This window comes from Pogona vitticeps, chromosome 3, assembly GCF_051106095.1.
Source record: "Pogona vitticeps strain Pit_001003342236 chromosome 3, PviZW2.1, whole genome shotgun sequence".
Classification (NCBI taxonomy): domain Eukaryota; kingdom Metazoa; phylum Chordata; class Lepidosauria; order Squamata; family Agamidae; genus Pogona; species Pogona vitticeps.
The window spans coordinates 219,667,987-219,695,010 of record NC_135785.1 but is presented as its reverse complement, the minus strand read 5'-3'; the positions used below and the strand labels follow the sequence as shown (position 1 = coordinate 219,695,010).

Genomic DNA, 27,024 nt, shown 5'->3' with positions numbered 1-27,024 from the left:
TAACCAGCCCTATCTGACTCTTCCTTCTCCTGCCAAGCCTCATGTAGCTGCTGACTCCACCTCTCCAGTACTCTCATAGGTTCATGCAAACCATCTCATGAATATGAGTGATGTGGGCAGTCGTCACATTGTCTTTCTTGCTTTCTTATATAGGATGTGCATTGGACAAAGAGGTATGATCTTCTTAATGCATGTTATAGAATTTATGAATTAAAATGTAATGCACATATCTCCTCATTCGAAGCTTTAAAGATAGGTTTGTGCATAGGAGAACAGAGAATAAAGAAGAAGGGAGACTTACTGCCCCAAAATATCCAAAAAGCAAGTGAAATGGCACCATTTGTTTGTGGTGGCTGGAAGAATTACTCTGAACTTCGTATATGAAAGTTCAAATCTTTCCTGCTTGCTAGGTGACCCCTAAGTAGATCATTCATGACATTATGTATTTTTATTAGAAGAATAACAGTGACTGTATATCTCCTAAGGTTTTTGTGGGTATAAATGTCAATACTATATATTTTCAAATAATATTATTTTAAGTGTTGGGGGGGTTCTATGCTTGATGACTACACCAAATATTGTCATGTTCTCTTTTTTGACTGATGGTGCAGCCCAAATGTTAAAGAAAGCCTTTGACAGTTGCAGATTTTTCTGGAGACATCTTAAAATATGATCTGACTACTAGAGTTTGACATTCTTTCCTAATGTTTGTGCCTGAATGGGGATATGGGAAAATGGGGAATCTGAAACTCTATGGATAAATTCTACTACATGATTACATTTCTCCTTGGCAAATTCCCATTCTTGCTTATGATAAGGCCATTTCAGTCACCAGATGGGTTTGCTTCTTTTTGTGTACTGAGAGATTGTGATTGCATTGTGCCCTCAGGCTAAGGAAGCTATCATTGGTAGAATAATTGTGCTGGAGGTTAATTTTAAATCCCAGGTGTAACATGCTGTGGCTTGTTATACCTTGACAGGATGAAGCAACTTCTCTGCTTGGAGGATTCAGCAACTTCAGTACCATAGTAGTGATCTCCCTAGCCAAGCCTGGCAGTGTCTTATTTTAATTGTTTTGCCTGCTTCCTCCATAATCCCCAACAATCATGTAGTGATTGGATTTAGTAATACACAGGCATTAGTACGGTCTTCCATACTATTTTTTGTACGTCTCTAATGCTTTGAGCAGATGTGGCAAAGAAGCTTTGATTTATTAAGATATTAACAGCAACTACTAGTTTGGTCCATTTCTCCATACCTAATATGCATCTGTAGGGGAGAGATTGCCACTGGCTATGTCCGTTACATGATTACTACCTAGCCATGAAATTGAAAAGAGAAACAACTATGACTTTTGGTATATATATTGTTCAAATATAGATGTGCCTTCAGCAAGAAAAGGTGCTCTGCCATTGAGACCCGTGTCTTTTTATTACATTGTAACACCTTGTTTTATTCAAGTCTTTAGCTGGTCCTAATACTTCCACATTGAACACAGTCCGATTGCCATTTACCTTGAGTCTAAGAATATATGCTGATGTCAGTTATATAATGAGGTAGGTAAGAATAACATGCGAGGAACTATGCCTAACTTGTCCAGAATTCTATTCCATGCTAGCCAATCAGCTGCCTACATGAAGCCCCGAAGCAGGATGGAATCTCAGTAGTGCCGAGGTCAAATGTATGACACTCAAACAAAGTCCTCAGAACACTATAATATTATAACACTCCTTGGTAGTTTGATTCTGTCAGGGTCCATCACAGGTGACATTTTTCCCTTATACGGTTAATTTCAGTGTGAGATCAGATAACAATGCCAATCTTATTAAGTTTATCTGGATACCAAGGTGTAAGTTATGTTGTTTAAATGCCCCATTTCTCTGGAGAGTATAAGAATAAAGCATTGTTTCATTCAAGGTGAAGTAAGGCCCTCTCTAGACATTCACATCCAAAACATCATCTTGTCTAATTCTACCATTTTTATTCATCTAATTGCTTTTATGTCCCATATGTCTGAAATGTATGAGTCCATCTATCCAAAATTATTGAAAACATCTAAGCTGGAGGTTACAAGTGCTCCTACTTCAGTTGTACGGCAATCCAGTCATACAGTCACTTATGGGAAATTACAGGTTTAAATGCTTAAGCAGAAATCCATTCTTGCAGCTAAGAAAAGCTACAGGTAAAGTTGTTTAAAATGTGTAAAAATTATCCATTGTTCTTACAGCTATAAAAAAAACTGTTGGCACAAATACATGAAGATTGAACTTAATTTGCAGGCAAATACTTAAGTCATGGTTCAAAACGTTTAAACATTTGTTGGAGCATAAAAGAACAATAAAAATACCAAGAAGAAGTTTTAAATTACTTTCTAAACATGCAGGAGCTTATAGCCTTAAGAAGCATAATCAGAGAGTACAAAAAAGCAGACAGTGAACCTAAAATAAAGATTGCATTTCCAGAAGTTATAACTTTAAGCATTATAGTTTTGAGCAATTGATTATAGCCTTTAGCATATCCAGAAACATGAAAAATATGAAGTTTTCTCACCTGAACCATTGTATTTGCCATTTTGAATCTATGGAGGGAAATCCAGGATCTCTTTGTTTATGTGTGTTGTCTGTTTCTCGTAATGAAGCCCACTGCTTCTTTGACTCCTGCCTGCTTTGCTATATTTGTATTTTGCTCATTGTTCCAGTATATTTAGGAAAACAGATATCAACACACTTGGTTGGTGGCTAATTGGCAAATAATCTGGAAATTATGTATTGCAGAAAATTAGATTTTTTGTAAACAAGAACAGTGGTTTTGCCATTGAAACACAGCTAAAGTATTCTTCTATTGGCTTCACTCTAGTAGAGAAGCATATGCTTTTTCTATGGGTTCTACCAGGGTTAAAGATCCTACTGGATTACAATGTGCTTTGCTAAAGTCTTATGGAGCCAGTAACCTTTACATGTATTTTGCCAGGCTATAAAGCTAGCTGTTTGTCTTCTAGGGCATCTTTTCCTTTTATATCCTGTGTTATACTGTACCTACAATAACCACCAGTGCAAAGAAACAGATGAGAACAAAAAAAGTGAGGGAACAGTCTCTCCAGGAAATCAAAGGAAAAAATCAAACTTATATTAGGAATGCTGAATGACCAACAGAGAAGGACATCTGGAGGTCCAAAGTTGGGGACCACTGCTCTAATAGACAGTGCATTGTTATTCAAACCTCCATTCTATGGTCACAACTAGAGATGGGGGTATTCATATACAAATATCCCTCCGCAGGTGCAGATAATGAGGGTCCGCCCCCCTGGGGCCAGACTGGCCACTCACAATTTCGCTGCTTCCACGAGCTCCATGGAGCCTTCATAGCTCTCTGTTGCTTGTGATGGATTAGCCCAGGGGTCCCCGACCCCCAGTCCGCGGCCTGGTGCCAGTCTGTGGGTTTCCTAGAACTGGGCTGCGGACATGGATCTCTGCCCCCCCGCACGCATGCACAGTGGGTGTGTCACACTTGCAGAGGGGCGAGTTGCACGCACGCCCAACCGCAGGCATGACACACCCACCCGTGAGTGCAGGTGTGCCCTCCCCACACACGGAGCCCACACCCCCCAACTGGTCCACGGACCCAAAAAGGTTGGGGACCACTGGATTAGCCACTGAGACCTGGCAGAGAGGCTTGTCATCCCACCTTCTGCCAGGATTGGCTAATCTATCATGAGCAATAGAGTGAAAGAACGGCTCTACCGAGCTCCCTGGAGCGGCGGAATCATGACTGGTCAGTCTGGCCCCAGGGGGCCAGACCCTCATTATCTGCACCTGTGGCGAGAAATTCATATACGAATGCCTCCATCTCTAGTCACAACCCCCATTTCCAGGGCTATATTTCTCATAAACCGCTTAATCATTTTTACACTTCATAAATCTAAAATTTCAACCTTTGACAGGCATACCCCCTTCCACTCACATTTCCCAGCAACTGGCATTCAGAGGCATGCTGCATCTCAACAGAGCATTTTAATCTATACTCATCATGGTTAATAGCTATTAATTCAGTAGCCTTATCTCTATATCATGTGGCTATCACAACATCTTGTGGTACAGAATGCCACAGAATGGGTGAAGACATTTATCACCAGTGCCACCTTGCTATCGGGGACTATCATTCTGCAGTCTGTCATCTCCTCTTGGCAAAATTAAATGGGAAAAGGGGGAAGGAAATGGGGGAAAGGAAAATACGGGACAAATACATTTGTTCCATGTCAAAACTGAGTAATAGTTCGACATGCTCATACAAACACAAATGGGGAAAGGTGGGAGGAAGAGGATAAAAGGAAAATATGGAATAGATACATTTGCTCCATGTCAACATTGAGTAACAATTTGGCACAGAGAGAGAGAGAGAGAGAGAGAGAGAGAGAGAGAGAGAGAGAGAGAGAGAGAGAGAGAGAGTTCCTTAGTATTATAGCACTACTAGCTCTATGAGTAGAAGAGAGAAAAGCAGAGCCATTGAGTAACAGAGCCTGGAAAAGTTACTTCTTTGGGCTACAACTCACAGAATTCACCAGCTGAATAGGGGCCGGGGGAGCCAAGCTCTGCTGGGTGGCACTTTTGAGGTTGATGGAGGGAAACAGCCTTACAGATGATGGGCCATCACTCTTTAAATCAGGAATAGCTCCAAAAGTTTGGTGGTCCTCTGACAATGCAGCCACCCCAGTGCACTCTCCAAAGCTAGAAGAGGCCACGCATGGACCTGCTTCATTTGCAAGGTTGATTTTATGGCTTCTTCTACTCTGGCTAAAACTTTTAACAGCTAGAATTCGAAGCAAACTTTGCTGTGTTAAGTCTTATGTTGTTGCACAGTTAATGCTTCAACTGGCCATCAGATCCTGTGGTACGGGTAGGAACTGGCAGGTTCTTGCTTTTGCCAGGATGCACATTTGTGCACATACACACCAAGCAAAAGACTGCTATATCAAAGTGCCAGATATTTAAAAATAATCTCATTTTCCAATCTTAGCATCACATATGTACAAGTTGGGAGAAAGAAAACTGGGACAAATGATATCCTTTTTTAATTCAATTGTTTCATCCTGGAAATTCAGGATAACAACAGTGTTTTAAAGAAGGTAACCATATATGCCACATGCATGTACACACACACAGAGAGAGAGTTTGTTTTACATTACCCATTTTTCAGGAAATTATTTTCAAATGTTAAAAACTGTTTTGTGCCACAAGGTGCAATTGCAGGATATTTCCAGCAAAATACTGTACCGTGTTTCCTCGAAAATAAGACAGGGTGTTATATTAATTTTTTGCTCCAAAAAATGCATTAGGGCTTATTTTCAGGGGATGTTTTATTTTACAGTCATATCATCTTCTCGTTGCTGCACAATGGTGGAGGGCGGGGTTTCACTTAACTAGGACTTATTTTTGGGGTAGGGCTTATATTACTAGCATCCTGAAAAATCATACTAGGTCTTATTTTCAGGTTAGGTCTTATTTTCGGGGGGAAAGGGTAACTACAGATAGTATGTTTTGTTGTACACATGTGTGAATTGTGTGTGTGTGGTACTTCATTAACAGATATAGGCTGTCCATTTAACATATACAGTTTCCATAGCAACTGAGGTTTCCTTAGCAACTGTGCCAGAAAATAATCCAGCACCAATTAAAAATAAACTGTTAGCTAGGGAAGGGGTGCAGCAGTGGGAGGAATAAAAATTCTGTGAATCGGATCCCTTGCCTTATTGCTTTTTCATCTCAAGGACTTGGGGCACTGACAGAGACATGAAATAACCTTTTCCTCCTTGATACCAGCCAGGAAGGTGCACTGGGTCAGGTTGCCCCCTCTTGGTTGCTGAGGTTATTCTCCTAAAATTAATAAGGTGGAAAGTATCCACTCAGCAGTATGAGCCTAAGCCTTCCTATTAAAACAAGCTCCCCAGAGAGAAAAGATGAGAGTTCTTTTCCTCTATATGTCATGTCATTGCATCGCACAGCTATCTAGACTTTATTAGCATACTGATTAAAGCCAGTGGCAGTATAGGCTCCAGGGGAACTTCTTAATGTGTTGCCTGGATGCATAAACCTTGCATGTTTTATTAGAACAGCAAAGTCCTATAGTTCACAAGAACTGCCTATTTTCTTTGGAATCTTTTGTATATAGCACTCTATTCCTTCTAAAACAATCTGACAAGTAATGGTTAACCAAGTAAGGGTTTTCTGGGTTCATGGGGAATAGGGTGTCCAAGTGTGTTACAAATCAATAGACTCTCATGACAAACTGTGTGTTTGTGTTGATGTTGATAGCGAGTAGGTATAGGTGAATAAAGGTAAATTACTATTTTGCATTTTGTTACAATTTCTTTTGTTACAATATCATAAAATTCCAGGACTCAAACTTCAGGAGATACTGCTATTAAGCCCCTTCTTGGGTGCACGCCTTAACATAGTGAGAGGTTTCAAGTGTGTTAGAGAAGCCAAGAGCAATGCTGTCAGGAGGCTACATTTCTTTATGAGCATGACCACCCAAGGTGGAAGTTTCACAGCTGAGGCAACAGACTCAAGTGCATCCACTCTCTTCAGGAATAATGGCCACATCAGCAAAAGATAATGGATAGTTCCAGTGGCGATGGGAATAGAACAATAGCAGTGATACTCAAACTAACTTTTTTTTAGTTCTGTGCAGAAGAAGGCAGTGATAAACCACTGCTGAACCTTTATGCCCTTGAAAACTGTATAATGAGACAGTTCGAAATGAAACAAGAAATAGTACTGGAAGAGGAGACTCCCAAGTTGAAAAACACTGAATAAACTACTGCAGAAGAGCAAACAGATGTGAAAGGAAAGTCCAGGGCTGTGCAACACACACAGTTGGAACATGGAACCTGAGAAGTATGAATCAAAGTAAACTGGAAACCATAAAGCAAGAAATTGAACATTTAAGCATTGCTGTGCTTGGTGTCAGTGAATTAAAGTGAACTGGAATGGAAGATTTCCATTCAGACACCTACAAAATGTTCTACTCTGGAAATGACACACTTAGAAGAAATTGAGTGGCTCTAATACTGAGGTGATATGTGGCATAGGCAGCAGCTATAATGCAAGGTCTGACTGAATAATATCGATTAGACTTCTAGGAAAACCTATCAACATAACCACCATTCAAGTCTATGCTCCAATTACAGGTGGTGAAGTAGATGAAATTAAAAAGCTTTTAGGCAAGCGTGCCTCCTCAGGCGATCACCTACTCACCAGCAGGAGTCCACTTCCCTCCTCTGCCTCCTGCGGGTGATCTTCTACTCACTGGCAGCAGCACAGGCTTCCTTACCCTTCTCCTCTTCTGAGTGAGCAATCGTCCAAGGAGGTAGAGGAGGGAAGCATGCTCCTGCCAATGAGTGGGTGATCACCCAGAGGAGGCAAGCAAGGGAAATGTGTCACCCACGGAATGCCTGTGTAGGCACTGTGCCGAACCATTCCAAACTGTGGCTCATGCTCATCTCCAATCAGAATCATGGATACAGCTTTTCTGCAACTGCCACATAGAGACAAAGAGAAGTATTATAATGTCCAGTGCAAAAAAATAAAAGAGGACAACAAAAGTGGAAAAACAAGGGATATCCTCCAAAAGATCCAAGAAATTGAAGGGAAATTGAAGCCTCAATTAGGAATGCTGAAAGATAAACCAAGAAGCACAGTGTCTGACCAGGAGAAAATAAAGAGAAGGTGGAAACCGTATACTGAAGATCTGTGCACAACAGATAAAAAGGATGACAGATTCCTTTGGAAAAAAATCCTTTGATGAAGAATCTCCAGTTCTAGAAAGTGAAGTGAAAGCTTTCAGAATGCACCGGGAAGAAATAAATCACCAGGGTAGATGGAATAATGGTAGAAATATTTCAAGACACAGACTCGTCAAAATCTGAACAAGCATATGCTAACAAATGTGGAAAATAAAATGATGACTCACAGACCTAGCAATGTACAATATATACACTCCAATCCACCGGAAAGGAAATGCTAAGGAGTACAGTAATTTTGGGACCATTGTGTTGGCATGGGGCCAACTCCAGAGGCTTTATATGGCTCCTACCTCTTCAAAAACTTGAAGTCAGATTGGATATGAAGCTTGTAAGAGCACTCTGTTTGAAAAAAACAAAAAACCTTGGAACTAAAGACAACAAGTTACCACAGAACCTCTTATCTGGCTGCTTCTAATCCTCCTACTTCATTTAGCAGAGTAAAGATGCAAACGTGAGAAAAATGCATGGAGAGAGTTCTGATACAATTTATAACATTATGCGTTAGACTTGGTTAGATATATATACTGTACATGGCAACATATACATTGACATAGATATCTCTGAGCAACATTATATACATATTCAAGTAAAGCAAATGGCCACACCAGACTCACAACTGAGTGGCAAGGTTCTGTTCTGACTCTCTTGCTTATATACTGCTGTCACAGCACAGATGGCAGATGATCATGGTCAACAAGCATTACATAAGCTTGTCCCACCTGTATGTCATCAGTCATTACTTGGCTTCACTTACACGCATGACTTCGCATTCTCTACTACAATATTAAATTTAACCCCTTGTTCACTTAAAGGAACAAATCCTGACCCATTGCTCTAATTTTCCAAGCAACCAACATGATTGATTGTATTGCATTCCTGATTACTATGTATGGTATGAAAGCTGGATAGTGAAGAAAGCTGTCAGGAAGAAGATTGATTCATTTGAAATATGATTTTAGAGGAGAGCTTTACAGATACCACAGATTCCCAGAAAGACAAACAAATAGATCTAATCAAACCTGGACTTTCTTTGAGGGCAGAAATGATGAAACTGAAGCTCCCCTACTTTGGGCACATCATAAGAAGGCAAGAAGCACTGCAAAAACCCAAAAATGCTGGGAAAAGTTGAAGGCAGCAGGAAGAGAGGAAGACCAGATATGAGATGGATTTATTCTTTAAAGCAGGGGTCCCCAAACTTTTTCACCCTGCGGACTGGCTGGGGAAGGAGGAGCACCCCCTGCACTCATACACATGCACAAATGAGCGTGCATGCGCTTGTGTGGGCGCTTGTGTGCATGCGCAAATGGTAGTGTTTGTGCAGGCACTCGGGTGCATGTGTAAACGGTGGTGCAGCGCTCGCATGGGTGCGCTGGAGCTCAGGTGCATGCGCAAATCAGCTCTGCGGGGGTGCGTGTGTGCAGGGGTTTGGGTGGGAGGTCTGTCTGTGTGGCCCAGTCCAGCTCAGACCACAGACTGGCACTGGGGGTTGGTGATCTCTACTTTAAAGGAAGCCATAGGCTTGAGTTTACAAGAGTTGAACAGGTCTGCTGAAGATAGAAGATTTTGGAGATCGCTCATTCATAGTATTGCCTTAAGTTAGAGTGGATTTGATTGGCATGTAACAACAGTGTAAGTAGGAAGAAAAACATGACCTTAGTTTTGAGGTGTCTCTTGCTCTAGAAACCACTTTAGGTACATTTGTAATTGAGATTATAGCTTCATTAGATTGCCTGTTGTGTTGCTATAGTAAGTATTCTTGGATTTTTTACAGTTGGAAGTAGTAATTGAAGGTAGTTTATAAAATGTTTGGTGTGCTCTACTTCTTTGTTTGATGGGGATTATACGGGGTTTCTAATTTTCTTCATTATCCTTTGCAATTCAGATTACATAAATGCAAGAGTAGGTGATACCCTTTATTGGACCACTAAAAATAAAATAAATAGCAAGCTTTCGTGGATGAAATCCACTTCCTTCAGCTCTAAGCACACCCCTTCATGGATGGTGCAAGAAAAAAAGTCCAGAAATTGATGTTACGTGTGTGGCAGAGATAGTAAGTTCTTCTTGTGAGGCTGGTCCTCTTACTGTCTCTGTAGCAAAGGTTTGGATTTTTTGCACTGTGGGATTGGGGAAAGAAAATAAAAGGTATTACATACTCTTGCATTTGCATAGACAGTTATCCTTTAATGGTCTGTCAGTCAGTTTATGTTTGCTCACACATTCCCAGGTTTATCAAAGACGGAATAAAGTTGAAAGAAAGGCAAATTTATCTGATAAAAATGGGCTTTGATTACTCACTTATTGTAAAATGCAACATAAATATGGGTATGAGAGAGGAGTAGCATGTTCAATCCAATCAACTGCCATAAATACAAGTGTGTCCTAAACTTGCTTGCTTATTCATTCATTCATTCAATTTCTTTACCATCCATCTGGCTATCAAGCTACACTTCCTTCTTTTTGGTACCCTAAGCTGAAAGTATCTACACAGAGGAAATAACTAGACTAAATGTGGCAGGCATGTCTCAGGTTTCCATAGTACACAGATAGTATTGAGAATTGTGAGCATTGTTGGGATGAAGACAATGACAACTCAGCTGCCCCAGCAAGATACAGAAACAAAGCAGAAATGTGTGACTTGAAAAGGCTCCAAAGGGTCCCATCTAGCTCTGCAATGTTACGACAATGATGTCCCACTATTGTGAAGGAAAGGCATTTCAAACTTGTACAGAGGCACTACATATATAGGACAGAATGAACAAACTAATGAATAAAAATAATCGAATTTCTTCCCATGTTCAAGAAATGCAGCTTTCTTTTTTTCATTAACTGTCTTTCTTTTTTCCATTTCCTCCAGTGACAAAATTGCAGGTCAGCAAGTCAAAGCGGAGCATCACCCTTGTGGAGAATGGACCCATCCCTCTGAACTGCTCTGTGAAGTCTCAGACCAGCCCAGACTCTCACTTTGCTGTCCTGTGGTATGTCCACAAACCCTCAGACACAGATGGGAAGCTCATTCTGAAGACCACCCACAGCTCTGTGTTTGAGTACGGCACCTATGCCGAGGAAGAGGGGCTGAAAGGAAGGCTGCAGTTTGAAAGGTCATTGTCTGGGGGACTCTTTAGCCTCACAGTCCAGAGAGCTCAGGTCAGCGACAGCGGCAGCTATTACTGTCATGTGGAGGAATGGCTGCTCAACCCCAACCATGCCTGGTATAAGCTGGCTGAGGAAGTTTCTGGTCGGACTGAAGTCACTGTCAAGTTGCCAGGTATCACACTGCATGGGCCGTGAAGGCCCCATATGAATAGGGTGGGCTGGTGGAGGTGGCTGTGCATAGTCATCTCTTACCAAGGTCATCTTCTCATGCAGATGAATTGAATAATTAGTTATTTCAAAGGAGCATCCGCTCTTCATTTTGCACGGTGTCTAATACTTTTGTTTTCTGATTACTGCCATTTTATCCATCCTCCATCATCATACTTCACTCCAAACACAAATTGGGCTGCTGTTCGTATCAGCTTTACATATCCTGAGTCTACTGGATGCTTGCTGCTAAAGGTGTATCCACCAGGAGCATCACTGCAGCTTCGTTTACTTTCTTTACTGTGCCACCCAGAATGCAGGTGATCAAACTGAATTTACTGCTTTCAGTACCAGAGCCACCATATCTATGAATACAAGTTACTGGAGAGCATGAAGTGAAGGATGCTTTAGCCACTATGGGCCCCTGAACCACCCCAGAAAGGTGGGGTAGAAATAAAATGAAATAAACAAACATTACACTTATTTCTTGCATGTGGACAACTTTGGAGACAGAATGCCTTTCGTGTGAGCCACCAGATGTTATCTTATATCCTGGTGTAGAATTGGAAGAGAGGAGGGATAATGTGGCTCAGGCAGTTTACACACTAGTTTGCAGTGAATTTGGGCTATAGCAGCCAGTCTGTTTTTGCCACACAGAAGTTGTCAGGTGTCAGCAGACTATATGGACTAAAGCCTGCAATTCAAAAGGAAAATCTATAGTGCAAAAAACTCCTAAAATGCTCTTGTTTCCAGCTGCAGGAATGATTTTCTTGGTCCAGGTGTTCTCCTGGAAGCCGTCTTTGAGTGCCTTTGTTATTACCTTTCTGGATGCTTCCTCTGTGCTCAGAGAGTCTTTTACAGAAAGCCTGTCCCTTGAGATGTTAGGGATTTGATGAGGAACTGCCTTCGTTGCTTGAGAAAGCTCTTTGCCAGATTCCTCTTCTTTGCTGCCCTTTCTTGCGCACTTCAGCATTAGATATGTCCTGGGTCTCAGCACAAGTTACGAGTCTCAGTTTCATTCCCATGCTCTCAGCCCTTTAATGAAGAGGGAACCAGGTCTAAGAAACATTTGTTTTCTTGACAGGAATAGTGTGTAGAGAAAATAAGGGAGCTCTCAGTAAATCAGTAAACTGCCAGTCAACAAACAGAGAAGCAGAAGGAAGGTGAACTTATTACAGGACAAAACGCTGGGAGGGCTGGCGGTTTTGACTGACCATGCCTTGCTTTGGGAAAATGTGTAGACTTGTAAACATTTTGTCCTTGAAGGCTCTTTCTCCCAGCAGCTCCAGGGAAAGAAGAATTACTCACTCATTTAAGGCATGAGGAAAATATGAGAAAACAAAGGTTGCTTTTGGGGGGGGGGCGTTCTTTCCCCTTTCAGAAATAATTGTCCTGTGTGATATTACTGAAAGGCAGTGGAGACTGTTTCAAAAGTCAGACTAAGACCAGACCTTCTAGGCAACAAGATTTCTGGGTTTCTGTGTATGTCGTATACAGCTCTGGAGCAGAGCTTGCAACAGTTAAATTTTCAGCCTATATCTCCCAGAATCCCTAAGCCAGTGCAGCTGGTCATCGGGGGGGGGGGGGGGGGATAAACTTTTATAAATCCTGCTCCAGTGGATAGAGGAAATAGATCAGGGTTTGGCCAGCACCAGTACCATGTTCAGAGTCTGAAGTGCTGTTTGGTGTATCAACACACATGGAATATGTTGTGATGTTTTACGTTTCAGTGCAGCCTTTGCAGTGGGCATGGAAAGTCCATTGAACTCCAGTACTGTAGAAATTTTCTAAAATAAACATGCAGAAGAAAATCACACTCATGTTATGCTGGAAGTCGAACTGGCTATTTGTTAGCATTTACATTAAATCAGTTTAAAAATATGATTTGTATCTGCTAGGATTTCTTCACTGCTTTTCTTCTCCAGCAAAAGTGCTGGAAATGGCTAGCATTATCCAGTAAAAATACCATAAATAACAAGAAACCACCTAGTTAATATTACGAAATATACAGCGCAGTGCTAGATTAACCAGAGCTCCACGCAGCCACTCTGGGAGAAGTTACGTCCCCTTAAGGCCAGCTGTAAGGGAAGTTCTTAATCCCTACTGAGGCCCTGCTGCTGCTCCAAATAGTCTGGTTGGTACATTTGCAATCCCTAAATCTCATTAGTGGATGTTGTGTCTGCAGCCTCACCCACCCACCCACCCATTCTCACCCACGCACTGTGGCAGCTCCTAATGTGGTTGTCATTATCTTATCTGTTTCATGCATAGAAAAATATTCCTAAATGTTCTTCAGATTCAATAACTATACTAAACATGTACAAACACAAGGGAGAACTACCCCATTTACCCTAGTGGCATCTTTAAAAAATATCTCAGAGGGAAAGAAAAGCTTTCCAGAAGGGTTTGTCCAGCACAGTAAAAATAACAACTAGTCCAGGTGTAAGTATGTCATGCAAGAGAGATGTTGTGAACAACTGGATGGTTTCTGTGATTTTTGCCTATGTCAATAAAACAAAATCAAGGGTACAATCAAAGGATAACAGCTATCCTCTGCCACCCCCAGCTGCTGATATGGACTTGTGGAAAGACACTGTGTAACTAGACTACACCAAGAAACTAATTATTTGTGAAATGTCATGTGTGTTGAATACATATGTATTACTGCCATTTGTTTTTGTTTGTTTATTTGTCTTTTGCTTTTATAAAACATTAAAAAGACTGACAAGTTATATTTGGCATAAATATACTTTCGTGGACAGCCAGAAAAAAGAAAAAAAATAAAGAAAAGTTTAAGTAACACCATGAAACTAAAGTACAATGCAGAACTGAAACAGCAAAAACAAAAAAACAAAAAGCTGCTGTCTTGGTTTTGTTGTGTCGTCCATTGATATTTCCCTACCTTTCCCCCAGATAACTTCTTGGAAGTCAACCAGAGCCAGAAGAACCTGACAATTTTAGAGAATGAATGGGTGACGCTGGAGTGTCTGGTGACTAACCGGAGCAGCCAGGCTTCCCAATTGTCAGTGGAATGGTATGTGTGGAAATCTGGCCACCCAGAGAAAGAAGCCGTGGTCAAGCTGACCCAACAGGGTGTCTTGTTGTATGGAGACCCAGCAGTGTTGAATGATCTGAAGAGCAGACTGCGTGTGGAAAGCCCCTCTCCAGGCCAGTATCTGCTCACCATCCAGAACATGACTGTGCAGGACAGTGGAACCTATGATTGCCGGGTGGAGGAGTGGCTTCTGGACCCCACAAATACTTGGTACCGACGGGCAGCAGACTTGTCTGGCTTGACAACAATTACAGTGAAGAAACCAGGTAAAGTGCTGATGCACATGAAGGCCAGGAGAAGTGGGAGGAAAGAGCTCAGTTATTGTTATTGCAAGTTAGCCCTGTGAACATGCCAGCTGAAATATATGTTTATTATTCAGCAAGAAACATTATCTGGAGTTGTTAGGTTGAGAAAATAGGTAGCTCCAGTCAGACTTAGAAAATTTAGGGTTTTTTTGCACTGCAGTTGCCGCAATTCCATAGTCAGCAATCACTTTGGCGTTACAGTCGAAAGAAACCACTTTTCCAGGTTCTGCCACCAACTCAGCTGTAAGCAGTAGAGTTTGACTGCTGTAGTTTCGCTCCTGTAATTTATTGCCAACTGTCGCTCATTTTAGGGATGCTGCAGGGGATAGAAACCAGCAGAGAGAGCATAAGAGCCTGCAAGAAAATATTACTGTTGGGAGAACTTTTGGAAGCCAGGACTGGATCTGCTGTCAGCCAACCCAGGTCTCCTCCCCCTCAGAGGGGAAGGCTATCTGAGGCAGAAAGGCTTTCTCATCTGGGAAAAGCCAGGCCGTGCCATTATTTTCCCCTGATTCTTCCCCTTTCTTTTGTGTCACTGAACTCATGGACAATACTTCCCCCCCCCCCTCAATTTGTTGACAGATGGATCTCCTTTTCGATTACAGTCAACTCTCAACTTACAAACGTCCCTAGATACGAACTTTTTTATTTACGAACGGCTCTATTGGCAAAAATTGGCATCGACTTGCAAATGGGGCTCGACCTGCGAACGAGGTCGAGGCTCCATTCGCAAGTCAATGCCATTTTTTGCGAACGGAGCCATTCATAAATGGCTCCCTGCAAAAAGGCAGGGAGAAAGGGCTAGAAATTCAAATTTCCCGCCCTTTCTCCCTGTCTTTTTGGCTCCAGAGCTCAAAGGGCTTTCTCTGATGTTGGGGGAAAAGCCCTTTGAGAGCTCTGAAGCCAAAAAGGCAGGGAGGAAGGGTGGGAAATTTGAATTTCCAGCCCTTTCTCCCTGCCTTTTTGCCTTCGGAGCTCTCAAAGGGCTTCCTCCAATGTTGAGGGGAAAGCCCTTCGAAAACTCCAAAGGCGCCAATCGCGGCAGCAGGGACCCCCAGAGAGGTCTCCCATTGTGGCGGGCAAGCCCTGGGAGACCTCCCTGGGGGTCCCCGCCGCCGCGATCGGCACCTTCGAAGCTCTCGAAGGGCTTTCCCTTGGACATTGGAGGAAGCCCTTTGAGAGCCCTGAAGCCAAAATGACAGGGAGAAAGGGCTGGAAATTTGAATTTCCCGCCCTTTCTTCTTGCCTTTTTGCCTTTTGAAATGCTGGAGCAGATTAATTCTGTTCCCATACATTTCAGTGGGAAATGGTACTTCGACTTACGAACTTTTCAAAGTAGAAACGTCATTCCAAAATGGATTAAGTTCGTAAATCGAGGTACCACTGTACTCATAAGTTCTGCAAATCTCAGAATTCCCCTGAGTATCCAGAGGATACATGCCTTGGCAGTGCCCTTTTATGTACTTAATTATAGACACTAATTGCTGAAGTTGGGAAATAGTGGCCTGTGTCTTGTTTTAAGTTTTCACCACTGCCACCTGGGCATATCTAAACAGAATTGGCTCTGGTTAATGGTTATATGAGAGACCACTAGGAAATACCAGGGATCTCCAGGTAGCAGAGAGAAAATGCACTACCTGAAATCCTGGTTTGCTTCTACTAATGGTTTACAATACTAGTCTAGAGACACCTGTGATCAGACTCATTAGCCTCCTATATATCTGAAGATTCTCAGTCATCCAGGTGAGGTTATCTGAAATTTGAGTCATGGCAGCTGGACTTCTTTCTTATTAGATTGAAACGTTTCACTACTCATCCAAGTAGCTTCTTCAGTCTGAGGAGAATTGGTCCAGTTGCCATGACTTAACTTCCAGATTAGTCTCCTATGTTTCTATAGTCATCTTAGTTTGCCCACAATATGTTATGCAGATCAAAACTAGTAGAATGGAACCGGTAATTACAATAATCTATACTGTTCTGCAGCTGGTATTTCTCATGTGGAAAGCAGAGTACCCTTGTATTCCAACATGAAGATTCTCCATTAGGATTTTTTGGAATCTGCCGTTTTTTCTCATAATACTAAAGAGGTGTCTGTTCACTCCCTGCCTCCTCTCCCACCCCACCTCCCCCGTCTCTATGTGCTCATCAACCCCACAAGTCATCCAAGGAAGATATTGTAAGGCTTAGGCACATTTTGAAAATAAGGTCAGTGTGCTTTGATTTAATGTATTTTAAGTGTCTTAGAGGTAGAGTTAGACCTTCTATCAAACTCCCATTGGTTTGTTATGATTATGTGTATGCACTTACTGGGAGATAACTGTAAGGTTCAGAGGCTTCTTTGGAAGCTCGTGTTAAAGATTTCATCTCAGAGTTAACAAGCAGTGCAAAGCATGTAGAAAGTTTTGATGGTGAACTGCTGACAACCTTTCTTTTTATAATGGAAGCATTTCAAAATAGATAAAATGAAAGCACAGAAGAAATTCTTAAGAGGTAGAGAAATGCGGCCTTGAAGTACTTGAAGCTTATATTTTAGCCACAGCTTTTGATTTGTAGCAGAAATGAAAGGTTAAAATTTGGCCTGTAAAATACCCGCCAAATCAGTGCATCAGCTCTTAGGTGCCTCGTGCACATTTCTTATGTGCTTCAGAAGGATTTATGCCTATAAAATATACATAATATAGATTGTAGATATCAGTTGACTGAATAGGATTTAGCAGGGCTATAATCCATTTGGACAGGATTTTGCACTTGGAAGAACAAGCCCAACTCTCAGGAGAGTGTGGAAATCTTATCTCTGACATCTTTGCTAGAGAAACTTCTTTTCAACTGTTCAGTCTGAAGAAGAAAGATCTAAGATCTCTGGGGGAGGAATGCCTCCAGGCAATAATAATTTTGAATGCTGCACACATTATTGCTAAGCTTCCATATTCTTCTTTCAGGCTCTAAGTTCTCAGATGGCCTGTTAGCAGCCTCAAGAGAGATGAAACATTCTAATTTGAGGTGGAAATTCTTGAGCTGTGCAAAAGGGGTGGGGGATCATTAATTTGGCATTCTTTAAAATCTCACAAGCTTTTTGACTTATTAACCAGGTTCAGAAATAATGAATGTCTTTGTACTTCAGCAGTCCTTTGTCCTGTTCATTTAGCTCTATGAATTCATCTTTTCTTCTGAAAGCACCTTTGGGGATTATTGATCAGATTTGCAACCCTTGAGTCTGTGAAATGGTGACCAAGCCAAAAGAGAGGAAATATCTCAACTAGACTTTTTTTTTACAGTTGGTTGCATTCTTAATGATGCAGCCACTGCTTTTGTTATATTGATAAGCACAATGTGAGTGAATAAGTATTGCCATGAAACACCTAAGAATATGCTAATGTTTTTCACCCTGGGTCTCACAATACAAAGACCTTGTTGGCTCCAAGGCATTCTTGGCCTGTAAAAACCCAGGCATCTGGAGCCCTTAGTCTCCTGGCTATTGCACTCCACTTGTGCTCACCCCTGGCTTACCTGGGAGCACCCAAGAAGTTAACAGTCCTGCAACTCAACCCTTTCAGAGCCGAACACCAGCCCTATAGGATAGGAGCATAGAAACCATTTATAGCTGACCATGGAATCAAGACTGGATTCAGGACTAATCTTGAAAAGACAGAATAATGAAAAAGACAGAACACTTCTGCAAAAACAAGAAATAAGCCAAATTACAAAAATAGCTTTAGATTAAGCACAACAAGAAAAATAATACAAATTGTGTGTGTGATCTGTACTGTCAAGTGGGAACCGACCTATAGCAACCCTAATAGGATTTTCACGGTAAGTAAGATATTTAAGGAGTGCTTTTACCGGTTCTCCACTCCCCCAGTGAGTTTCTGTGGCTGAGCATTCAAGCCTTGTTCTCCAGAGTCTTAGACCTTCACTCTATCCACTACACCACACTGGGAATACTTTCACTAAGGGCCCTCAGAATAATAGCAGACGGACCTCTAAGTGTCGACAGAGTGCAGCTCCCACTCACATAAAGACAGGTTAACATCCAAAGACATGTGGCCCATTTTAGCTTTTTATGGGTTTTCTTATATGTACCTCAGCCCTTAATAACTGCAGTGGCCAAACCTAGTTTCATCAGAATCTTCAGGAATGCTTGCAGACTTGTTCATCTTCAAGAGAAGGCAGCTGAAGTTAATTGGCATTAAGCCTGCTATACTTTATCTCATGGTCAGACTGCCCTTGGCCAGCAGCACTTCACAAGATAATGGCTTTTCTCATGAGGACAGCTTTTCTCTAGTTGACACCAACTCTCTCCCATCCAGTAGCTACACCTGAAACCTGAATGGAAATGGTTTGGTTTTGCATTTCTTCACACAGACCAAATGATACCATGACACTGTTTTCCCCCCATTTTGCATGCACTGCACAGCTCTTGCTGAGCCCTTGAGAATGGGAAAGCTAGTGCTCAGCAGACGTTTTGGATCACAATTTCCATAATCCTTTACTGTAGGTCATGCAGGCTGGTGTGGTCTTTGTTTGTTTGTTTGTTTGTTTTTTGTTTGCTTGTTTTCTTTTTTACTGTTGTCCGAAATATTGGGAGGGCACTAGTTTGTTTGCCCCTGCTGTAGCGATTGTATGCAAAGCAGGAACCAGCATAATGCTAGGCATGCCAGCTAACCTGAATCAGTGGTTCATATACTTTCGCCTTCCGGAGATCTGCGCATGCGTCGACGAAGCTAGACGCCTTTACATCGCCCTCCAGGAAACTTACAGATAAAACTATAATACAACCAAACAATTGAAAGATAAGCCTGAAGGAACTTTTGAGGAGGTTCCGGAAACTCAGCTACAAACTTTCCCTTGACTTGGTGAGATTTTCCTTGCTAATTACAAGCAATAATACTCACCGCGAAAACAACAAAACAACATAACAAGCATAATGGCGACAAAACGTGAAGTTAAAGAACTGTCGGAGTTGATAACTAATATGGAGAAAAATATTAGACAAGACCTAAAAACGCTTCAATCTAAGTTTGGGCAATTAGTGGAAGAGGTTAAAACAGCAAGGTCAGCTGCAGATAGTGCTGTGAAAAAAAGTGAAAACAACGAGAAAGAAATACAGCAATTAAAAAAAAGGCTGGCCATATTATCAGACCGCCAAAGGCGAAGGAATTTAAGACTTTCAGGAGTAACAGAAGACATTGCTGCAGGAGACCTTGGGAAGACTGTAATTGCTTTTTTTCAGGAACATGGCATAAATATAACAGATGAGGACATTGAACGCACTCACCGATCTCTGAAACCGAAACCAAAGCCTGGAGCCAGGCCTAGAGACATTATAATAGCTTTTTCAAGAGAGAAAACGCAGAACTATGTTTGGAACAAACTCAGGAAAATTAAAGACTTACAACTTCAGGGACAGAAGATATTTCCTCGCCCTGACTTATCACCAGAAACCATGAATGAAAGAAGACTTATGAAACCCTTTGCACAGAAGTTGCATGAGAATGGTGTTTTATTTTCCTGGGGTTATCCAGCCAATATTTTAATTTTTAAAGATGGAAAACTCTTGAAAGCTAGCAACCCAGCAGAGGCGGAGAAGTTACTATACAGACTTAACATACAACGTACTACTCAGGAGGCCGAAGAAGAGAAGGAGGGAGGAGAAGAAGAAGAAGAAGAAGATTGAGGGAATTTATATGTGATTGTAAATATGAATAAGCTTCCTTCAGGAATGTAAAATTTATACCACGTGAAAATAGTTTTTTTTGTTTTTGGTTAGTGTTGGTTGAAAAGAATGAAATTTTTTTTTGGGGGGGGGAGTATGTGGGTAGACAGATCTCCACGTATAGAGACGAAAATGGGGGGATATAGTATCCTTACCCAACTCCTTGGGAAGGGGTTATTTTTGGGCTATGGGGGAGGGAAAGACCATCAAAAAATAGTAAATAATAGGGGCACACCAGGGGGAGTTGAGATAGACAAAAAATGGGGAGGATAATTAAAGTACTCTCCTTAAATGTGAATGGTTTGGCCTCAGATCTGAAACGTTATAGATTAAATAAGATGATAAAGGATCAAGGGGTTGATATTCTGTGTTTGCAGGAAACGCATAAGAGTAAGAGAGACGTAAGACCTTTGATGAAGTCTACTGACTGGAGTTTGCAGATAGAGTCAAGGGGAACAAACAAAGCAAGGGGTGTGGCTATTCTCTTGCACTCTAGAATGAATATAGATGTTTTGGAACAATGTAAAGATAGAGATGGAAGATTTATTTTTGTGAAATTCAGGATGAATGGAAAGAAGTATACTTTGGCATGTATTTATGCACCTAACAAAGGACAAACCCTATTTTTGAACCGAACCTTTCAAAGATTGCAGTCATTTTATGAAGGAGACTTGTTAATTGCAGGGGATTTGAATAATGATATTAGGGAAAATAAGAAATTAAACTTAAAAAAATGGAAACTTAAAGAGGTATTTAGTCTCCTGCAGGATGAAAAGCATCCTACCTTTTACTCAAAAAGGTATAAAAAGTTTTCCTGTATTGATCATATCTTAGTGAAAGAAACTAACGATATGGAAGTTAATAGTGTGGAAACAGGAGCTATATGGATTTCAGATCACGCACCATTACTTGTTGAGATTGGTTTGGAGGAGGAACAGAAAGTTAGAAGGTGGAGGTTTAACTCTAGGATATTTTTGCAACAAAAGGATAGAGAGGATTTAATAAGAGGGATACAAAAATATTTTAAAGAAAATAAAGGATCTGCGGAGGAAGATATAATTTGGGATGCTGCAAAGGCAGTAATCGGGAATATGTATTTCTAAAGAAATTCATTTTAGAAGAAAGGTGAATTTTAAAAGGGAACAAAAATTAAAGGAGATAGTTGAATTACAAAGAAGATTACAGGTGAAGTTTGAAAGACAAATACAGGAACAGTTGAATAGGGTGAAAGAGGAGCTGCAAGAGTTAGATAATTTGTTTTTGTGGAAAAAAGATTTATTGGTGAGGAATGAGTATCAGAGAATAAATATAAACTCGATGAAAAGATTGGCAAACTATTTGAAGAAAAGAAAGGAAAAACAAAAGATAGGGTGCATGAAAAATGAAACGGGAAGTAAGGTGTTTAAAGACAAACAAATAAGGGAGATCTTTGAAGATTTTTATAGTAAGTTATTTAAAGTAAATGAAGAGAAACAATTTGAAGAAGCTATTGTGAACAAAATTAAGAAACAAGATTTAGCAATTTTAAATGAAGAAATCACACAACAAGAAATCTTGACAGTTATTAAAAATTTAAAAAGTAGGAAATCACCAGGCTTAGATGGTTTTACATCAGAATTTTATAAAATGGTGGGGCCTTTAATAGTTCCAGAAATGCAGAGTTTGTTTAACAAGATAATGAAGGGAGGGAGAGCCCCTGAATCATGGAGGAAAACAGAAATTATGATAATCTTGAAACAATCGAGAGACCCGACGGACCCCAACTCTTATAGGCCTATTAGTTTAACAAACCAGGATTATAAAATTTTTGCAAAAATTTTAGCAAATAGATTAGAGAAAACACTCCCAAGATTAATAGGAGAGGATCAATATGGTTTTGTTAAAGGGAGATATATTGGACACCCTATAAGGAATGTGATTAATACTCTACATCACGGAAACAGTGAAGGAAGATTTGCCCTTTTAAAATTAGATGTATATAAGGCATTTGACACTCTAAGTCATGGGTATTTATTTCAAGTACTAAGTAAATTTGGATTTGACGGTCCCTTTTTGATAGCATTAAAAGAAATTTATAGAGAAGGGAAGGCAATGATTAAAGTTAATGATAATTATACAAAAGAAATTTTGCTCCAGAGAGGAGTGAAGCAGGGATGTCCCTTATCCCCAATGCTGTTTGTGTTATCTATGGAACCCTTAGCCGAAAAAATTAGAAGTAGTAGTAAAATAAGAGGATATACAGTAGGGAAAGAGGTAATTAAATTAAATCTGTATGCGGATGATATAATATTGGTGTTACAAAATCCTCTTGATGCAATAAGAGAACTACTGATAATTTTAGAAGAGTTTAAAGAATATTCAGGTTTAGGAGTAAATATTTCGAAATCAGAAATAATGTTTAAAAGGATAGATTTAAAGGAACAAAAAGAAATAGCAAAGCTGACAGGTATGAAATTAGGAATTAGGAGATTAAAGTATTTAGGTATAACAATAACAAAAAGTATTAAAAATTTGATGGGAACTAATTATAAAATAACTTGGAGAAGGATACAGGAAAAACTAAACGAATGGGATAATAGATATATAAGTATTTTAGGGAAAATAAGGGCAATAAAAATGTTTATAATACCAAAGATGTTATATCTATTTCAGGTACTCCCGGAGTACATCCCAAAAAAACAATTAGCTGTATGGGATCAAGAATTAAAAAATTGGGTTTTTGGGAAGAAGAAAGCTAGAATAGTAAAGAGGGTAATATATTCACCACAGGAAGATTTAGGGTGGGGTCTCCCACATTTGGAAAGCTATTACGAAGCTTTTCAAATAAAAATGCTATTGGAATTAGATGGGAAAAGTGTGGAGAAATGGATAAGATGGGAGGATATAATAAATAAAGGAGTAGGTAAATTTGGAATATTTACACAGAAGGTTAAAAACGACATTAAAAATACAATAGGCCCAAGACAGACAGCACTAACAATATGGGGGGAAAGGCAACTTAATTGGATGCCAAGTCTTTCCAAATGGACCCCACTAGAATCTCTAGGTGAGGATTTGAAAATTGAGAAAGCTTTTTGGAAGAAACTAAAAGAAACTGGCTATTATAGAGTGAAGGATTTATATAACCCTCAGGGGACACAGATTCCGGCACAAAATGTAGTAGGACAAGTTGGAAGACAATACTGGTTACAGACTATGGCTTTATATAATATTTTGAAACAGAGAAGGTATTCTGGAATACTAAATAAAGAGGATACCCCGCTAGAAAAACTATATAATAATAAAGAGGATAATAAGAAGGGTATTGCAAGGAAGTTGTACAACTTGATAAATACAGATAAAGATTATATGATTGGGACAATACAAACGAAGTGGGAAAGAGAAATGACATTGTCAGCATACGAAATAGATGGGTTAATGGAAGGCATATTGGAAATCAAAATGGATAAATTTAGAGAATTGGAGATGAAATTAATATTGAAATGGTATAGGACACCCCCTCAGTTGTCTTATATGATAAAAGGTTTGAATTCAAGTTGCTGGCATTGTAAGAGGAGTAAGGGATATTATGCACATCTTTGGTGCGAATGCCCTAAGGTTATTGAATTTTGGCAGCTGATTTTAGAAAAGGTGAACGCCGTGTGTAATATTAAATTGCAGCTGACTGGGAAAATCTTGTTTATGGGAGTTCTGGGGAATAATAAAGTAAAAAAACCTAAACAGAATTTATTTAAAGCTATGATTATAGCAGCACATGCAGTAATAGCTTATGGGTGGAAGGATGCATCAAAATGGACTTTGGAAAGATGGAATTGGTATTTATATGAATGGATTCAATCAGACATACTGTCGATTTTGACACAGGATAAGGTATGGGAAGAAAAAACATTAGAGATAAGAAAGAAATGGTCGGGATATGTAAGATGGGTAAGAGAAGGGGGGGCCAATAATGTTATATTGGTTAAACTCCAAAAGGTGTGCTCATGGTTGCAGATTTAAAATTAAATGGTCTTTTTTTTTTGGGGGGGGTGGGATAAGGGGGTAGAAATAAATAGGAAAATGATGACTATGTAAAGATAAGAGAAATGGTTATGTATGGATATGTTAATTAAAAAATTAAAAATAATAATAATAATAAAAAAAAAAAAGATGTGGTTGCAAACGAAAAAAATATATATATATACTTTCGCCTTCCAGAGGATTCAAACTTCAGCTCCCAGAATTCTTAACCATCATCCATGCTGACTTGGGTTTCTAGGAGTAAATATCCAAAACAGGTGGAAAGTCAAAAGTACAGAACCACTACGTAGGAAGTCCTTTGGTTATATTTGGGGGTTTCTTTTGTGTGTCATAGGAATTGCATCATGACTGCGCCATGTGGATCTATCCCATAGCACTCCATTAAACTTGAAGATTCCATGGGAGAGGCTACAGGAGATGTGCCCACAGTTTGTCTGCCCCACAGTTGTGATCTTTCTCCTTTGAATGCTACCCAAGTTATAGCACAACCATACCTTTCTGGTGGAGATACATCAGAAGTACTGTATCTCCGGTTACACAATATCACCTTGTTATAACTATAGTTCTTGGAGTACCCAACAAGCCCCACCCCCAAGGGTGGCATGAGCACCATCGTACTCTGCACAGTGAGGATCTTAATGGTGACAGGTCAGGCTGGCAAATCACCAGCAGTTTGTTCAAAACGGTGGAAGTTTAAAAGGCTGTGTATTCAACCTGCCTCTCCCAGCAGCCGCCTTCCAAAAGACAGCACTGCAGGAATCCCTGCTCCGCCCCTTCATCTGAGTGGGCAGTTGCTGGAAGAGGCAGAAGAGGAAAGCTGGGACTGGTCAAACACCCAAAGAGAAAGAGAAGGGCAGTGTGTGCTGGCTGCTGAGTGGGGGATCTGGCTGGGGGAGTGGGGGAAGGGAACATGCGTCACCTGTGGTGTTGGTCCAATGATCTGGCAAGAACCTCTGAAACAAGGTTGGTGCCCTCTAAGGTTGTGTCTGTACAGCACCCATATTTTCTTAACAGCGAGTTTGCCCCAGTAGAAATACCTTTGCCTGCTGAAAAAAGGACAGTAGGGGTGGGGGGCGGGGGATCTTGAAGTGAATTCCATCGGCTGGGAGCAGCCACTGTCTCTCATGTTTCCACCAAACATGGCTCAGTGGAGGCTAGGTATCCAGATAGCTTGCTCTTTGCCATTTTTCATTTGCTGCCCTACCTTTTATGCTGAGCATAAGAAAGAGTCCTTGCGGGCACATTTTGTTTATAGCAGTCACCTTTAGGGAGCTGTTTTTCAATGAGTGGTTCACGGGACATTTCCTACTTTGACCATAATCGTGTAGTGTGCTAAAGCCATGATTCTGCATGTGCACATGCGGTGAGTTAAACTAATCTGTCTCTGTACGTATTTCCCCAATTTTCAGATGCCTCCTTGCAAGTGGATACAACGGCAGCCAACCTCACCATAGCAGAGCAGGGACACTTCCATTTGGATTGCAACATCTTGTCAACCTCCATCCGGGATTCCCATTTGTCTGTGACTTGGTTTGCCACAAAAACAAAAGAGAAACATGGGCATGCTGGTCGTAAGGATGTGGAAGAGAAGGAGGTCTTACTGAAAGTGAGCCAGGATTCCATCTTTAGCCGAGAAGGTGGCCTCTGGGAAGGCAGGCTGTGTTTTCAAAGGCTCTCAGCCAAGTTATATCGGCTGACTGTGTTGCGGGCAGTTGCCACAGATTCTGCCAATTACTCTTGCCGGGTGGAAGAGTGGCTGCCTGACCCCCGGGGAGTGTGGTACAAATTGGCTGAGGAGGATTCTGGCCCTACTGCAGTTTACGTGCAAGACACAGGTGAGGTATAATGAGCTTTCTTTGGGACAGGGGTCTCAAACATGCGGCCCGGGGGCCATTTGCGGCCCGTCAGACGATAGTTTACGGGCCCCGCCTGGCCTGCCCCCCCCAAAGCACCCATGCATTGTTTACTGTCAAAAGTAAACAAAAAAGCCTCACCTTGCTCGCCGGCTCTCTCCCAAGACAGCGCCTCTTGCACCCTCCATCTGGAACTGCAGCCAGCCTGCCTGTCTGCGGGCTGGCAGGCTGCAGTTCTGGATGGAGGGTGCAAAAGGAGCTGTCTTGGGGAAGAGCCGGCGCGCTGCCAGCCGTTTTCCAGCGAGCACATGAGCCGCCACCGCGCGATGCCTGAGAGCGGAGATTACTCCTGGCCCATCCTCGAAGAGTGCCTCCAAGCCACCAAAAGCAGCCGCTGCTGCCTCCGAGGAGCCGGAGGGGTCGTGGCCGGCGATGAGGGCTCGCGCGCCCCTCCTCCTCCTCAGAGCTCCAGCCAGGCTAAGGAAACTCCTGGGCAGCTTCCTCAGGCTCTTGCTCTGCTTGGCGGAAAATCTGATGCGGCCCAGCCTCACCCAGACTCTGCCTCCAGCGGCCCCCAGGTCAATTGAGTTTGAGACCCCTGCTTTGGGAGAAATGGAAAGGATATGTAATAGCTTTCTTTTGTTTTGTTTTTAAACTAATGAAGGAAAATGTGCACTATGGTATGTTGCTGAAAATGAATCTGTGGGAGAACGTGCTTTTGTCTTTGCCCTGCATTACAGCTGCTGCATTCCTGAAGTAGGGCAGCCAGAAGTGTTCAGTCACAAGGGTTTTACACTGATGGTTGGGGGCTCTCAGAAGGGGAGGGGCAAGCAGGTACCATCCAGCTGTTTTGTGCTCACATTTATATCTAGCTAAACTCCAGGCATGATGGCCGGTAATCCTTGCTCAAAAACAGCAAATGGGAGAGGCATTTTTTTCAAAGCAGAGATGTACACATTTACTTCTGCCTGGATGTC

At 41.3% G+C, this 27,024-nt stretch overlaps 1 protein-coding gene across 2 annotated transcripts in view; it reads left to right on the top strand.

The window, feature by feature from the left end:
* The window catches only part of IGSF3 (immunoglobulin superfamily member 3), a 158,440-nt gene that overhangs the window by 127,490 nt on the left and 3,926 nt on the right, over nt 1-27,024 (top strand). For both annotated transcript variants that reach the window (XM_020810766.3, XM_078389816.1), the window contains 3 exons: nt 10,656-11,066; nt 14,015-14,422; nt 25,604-26,029. In XM_020810766.3, coding sequence (XP_020666425.3) covers nt 10,656-11,066; nt 14,015-14,422; nt 25,604-26,029 — 1,245 coding nt within the window. The remainder of the gene's footprint in view (nt 1-10,655; nt 11,067-14,014; nt 14,423-25,603; nt 26,030-27,024) is intronic.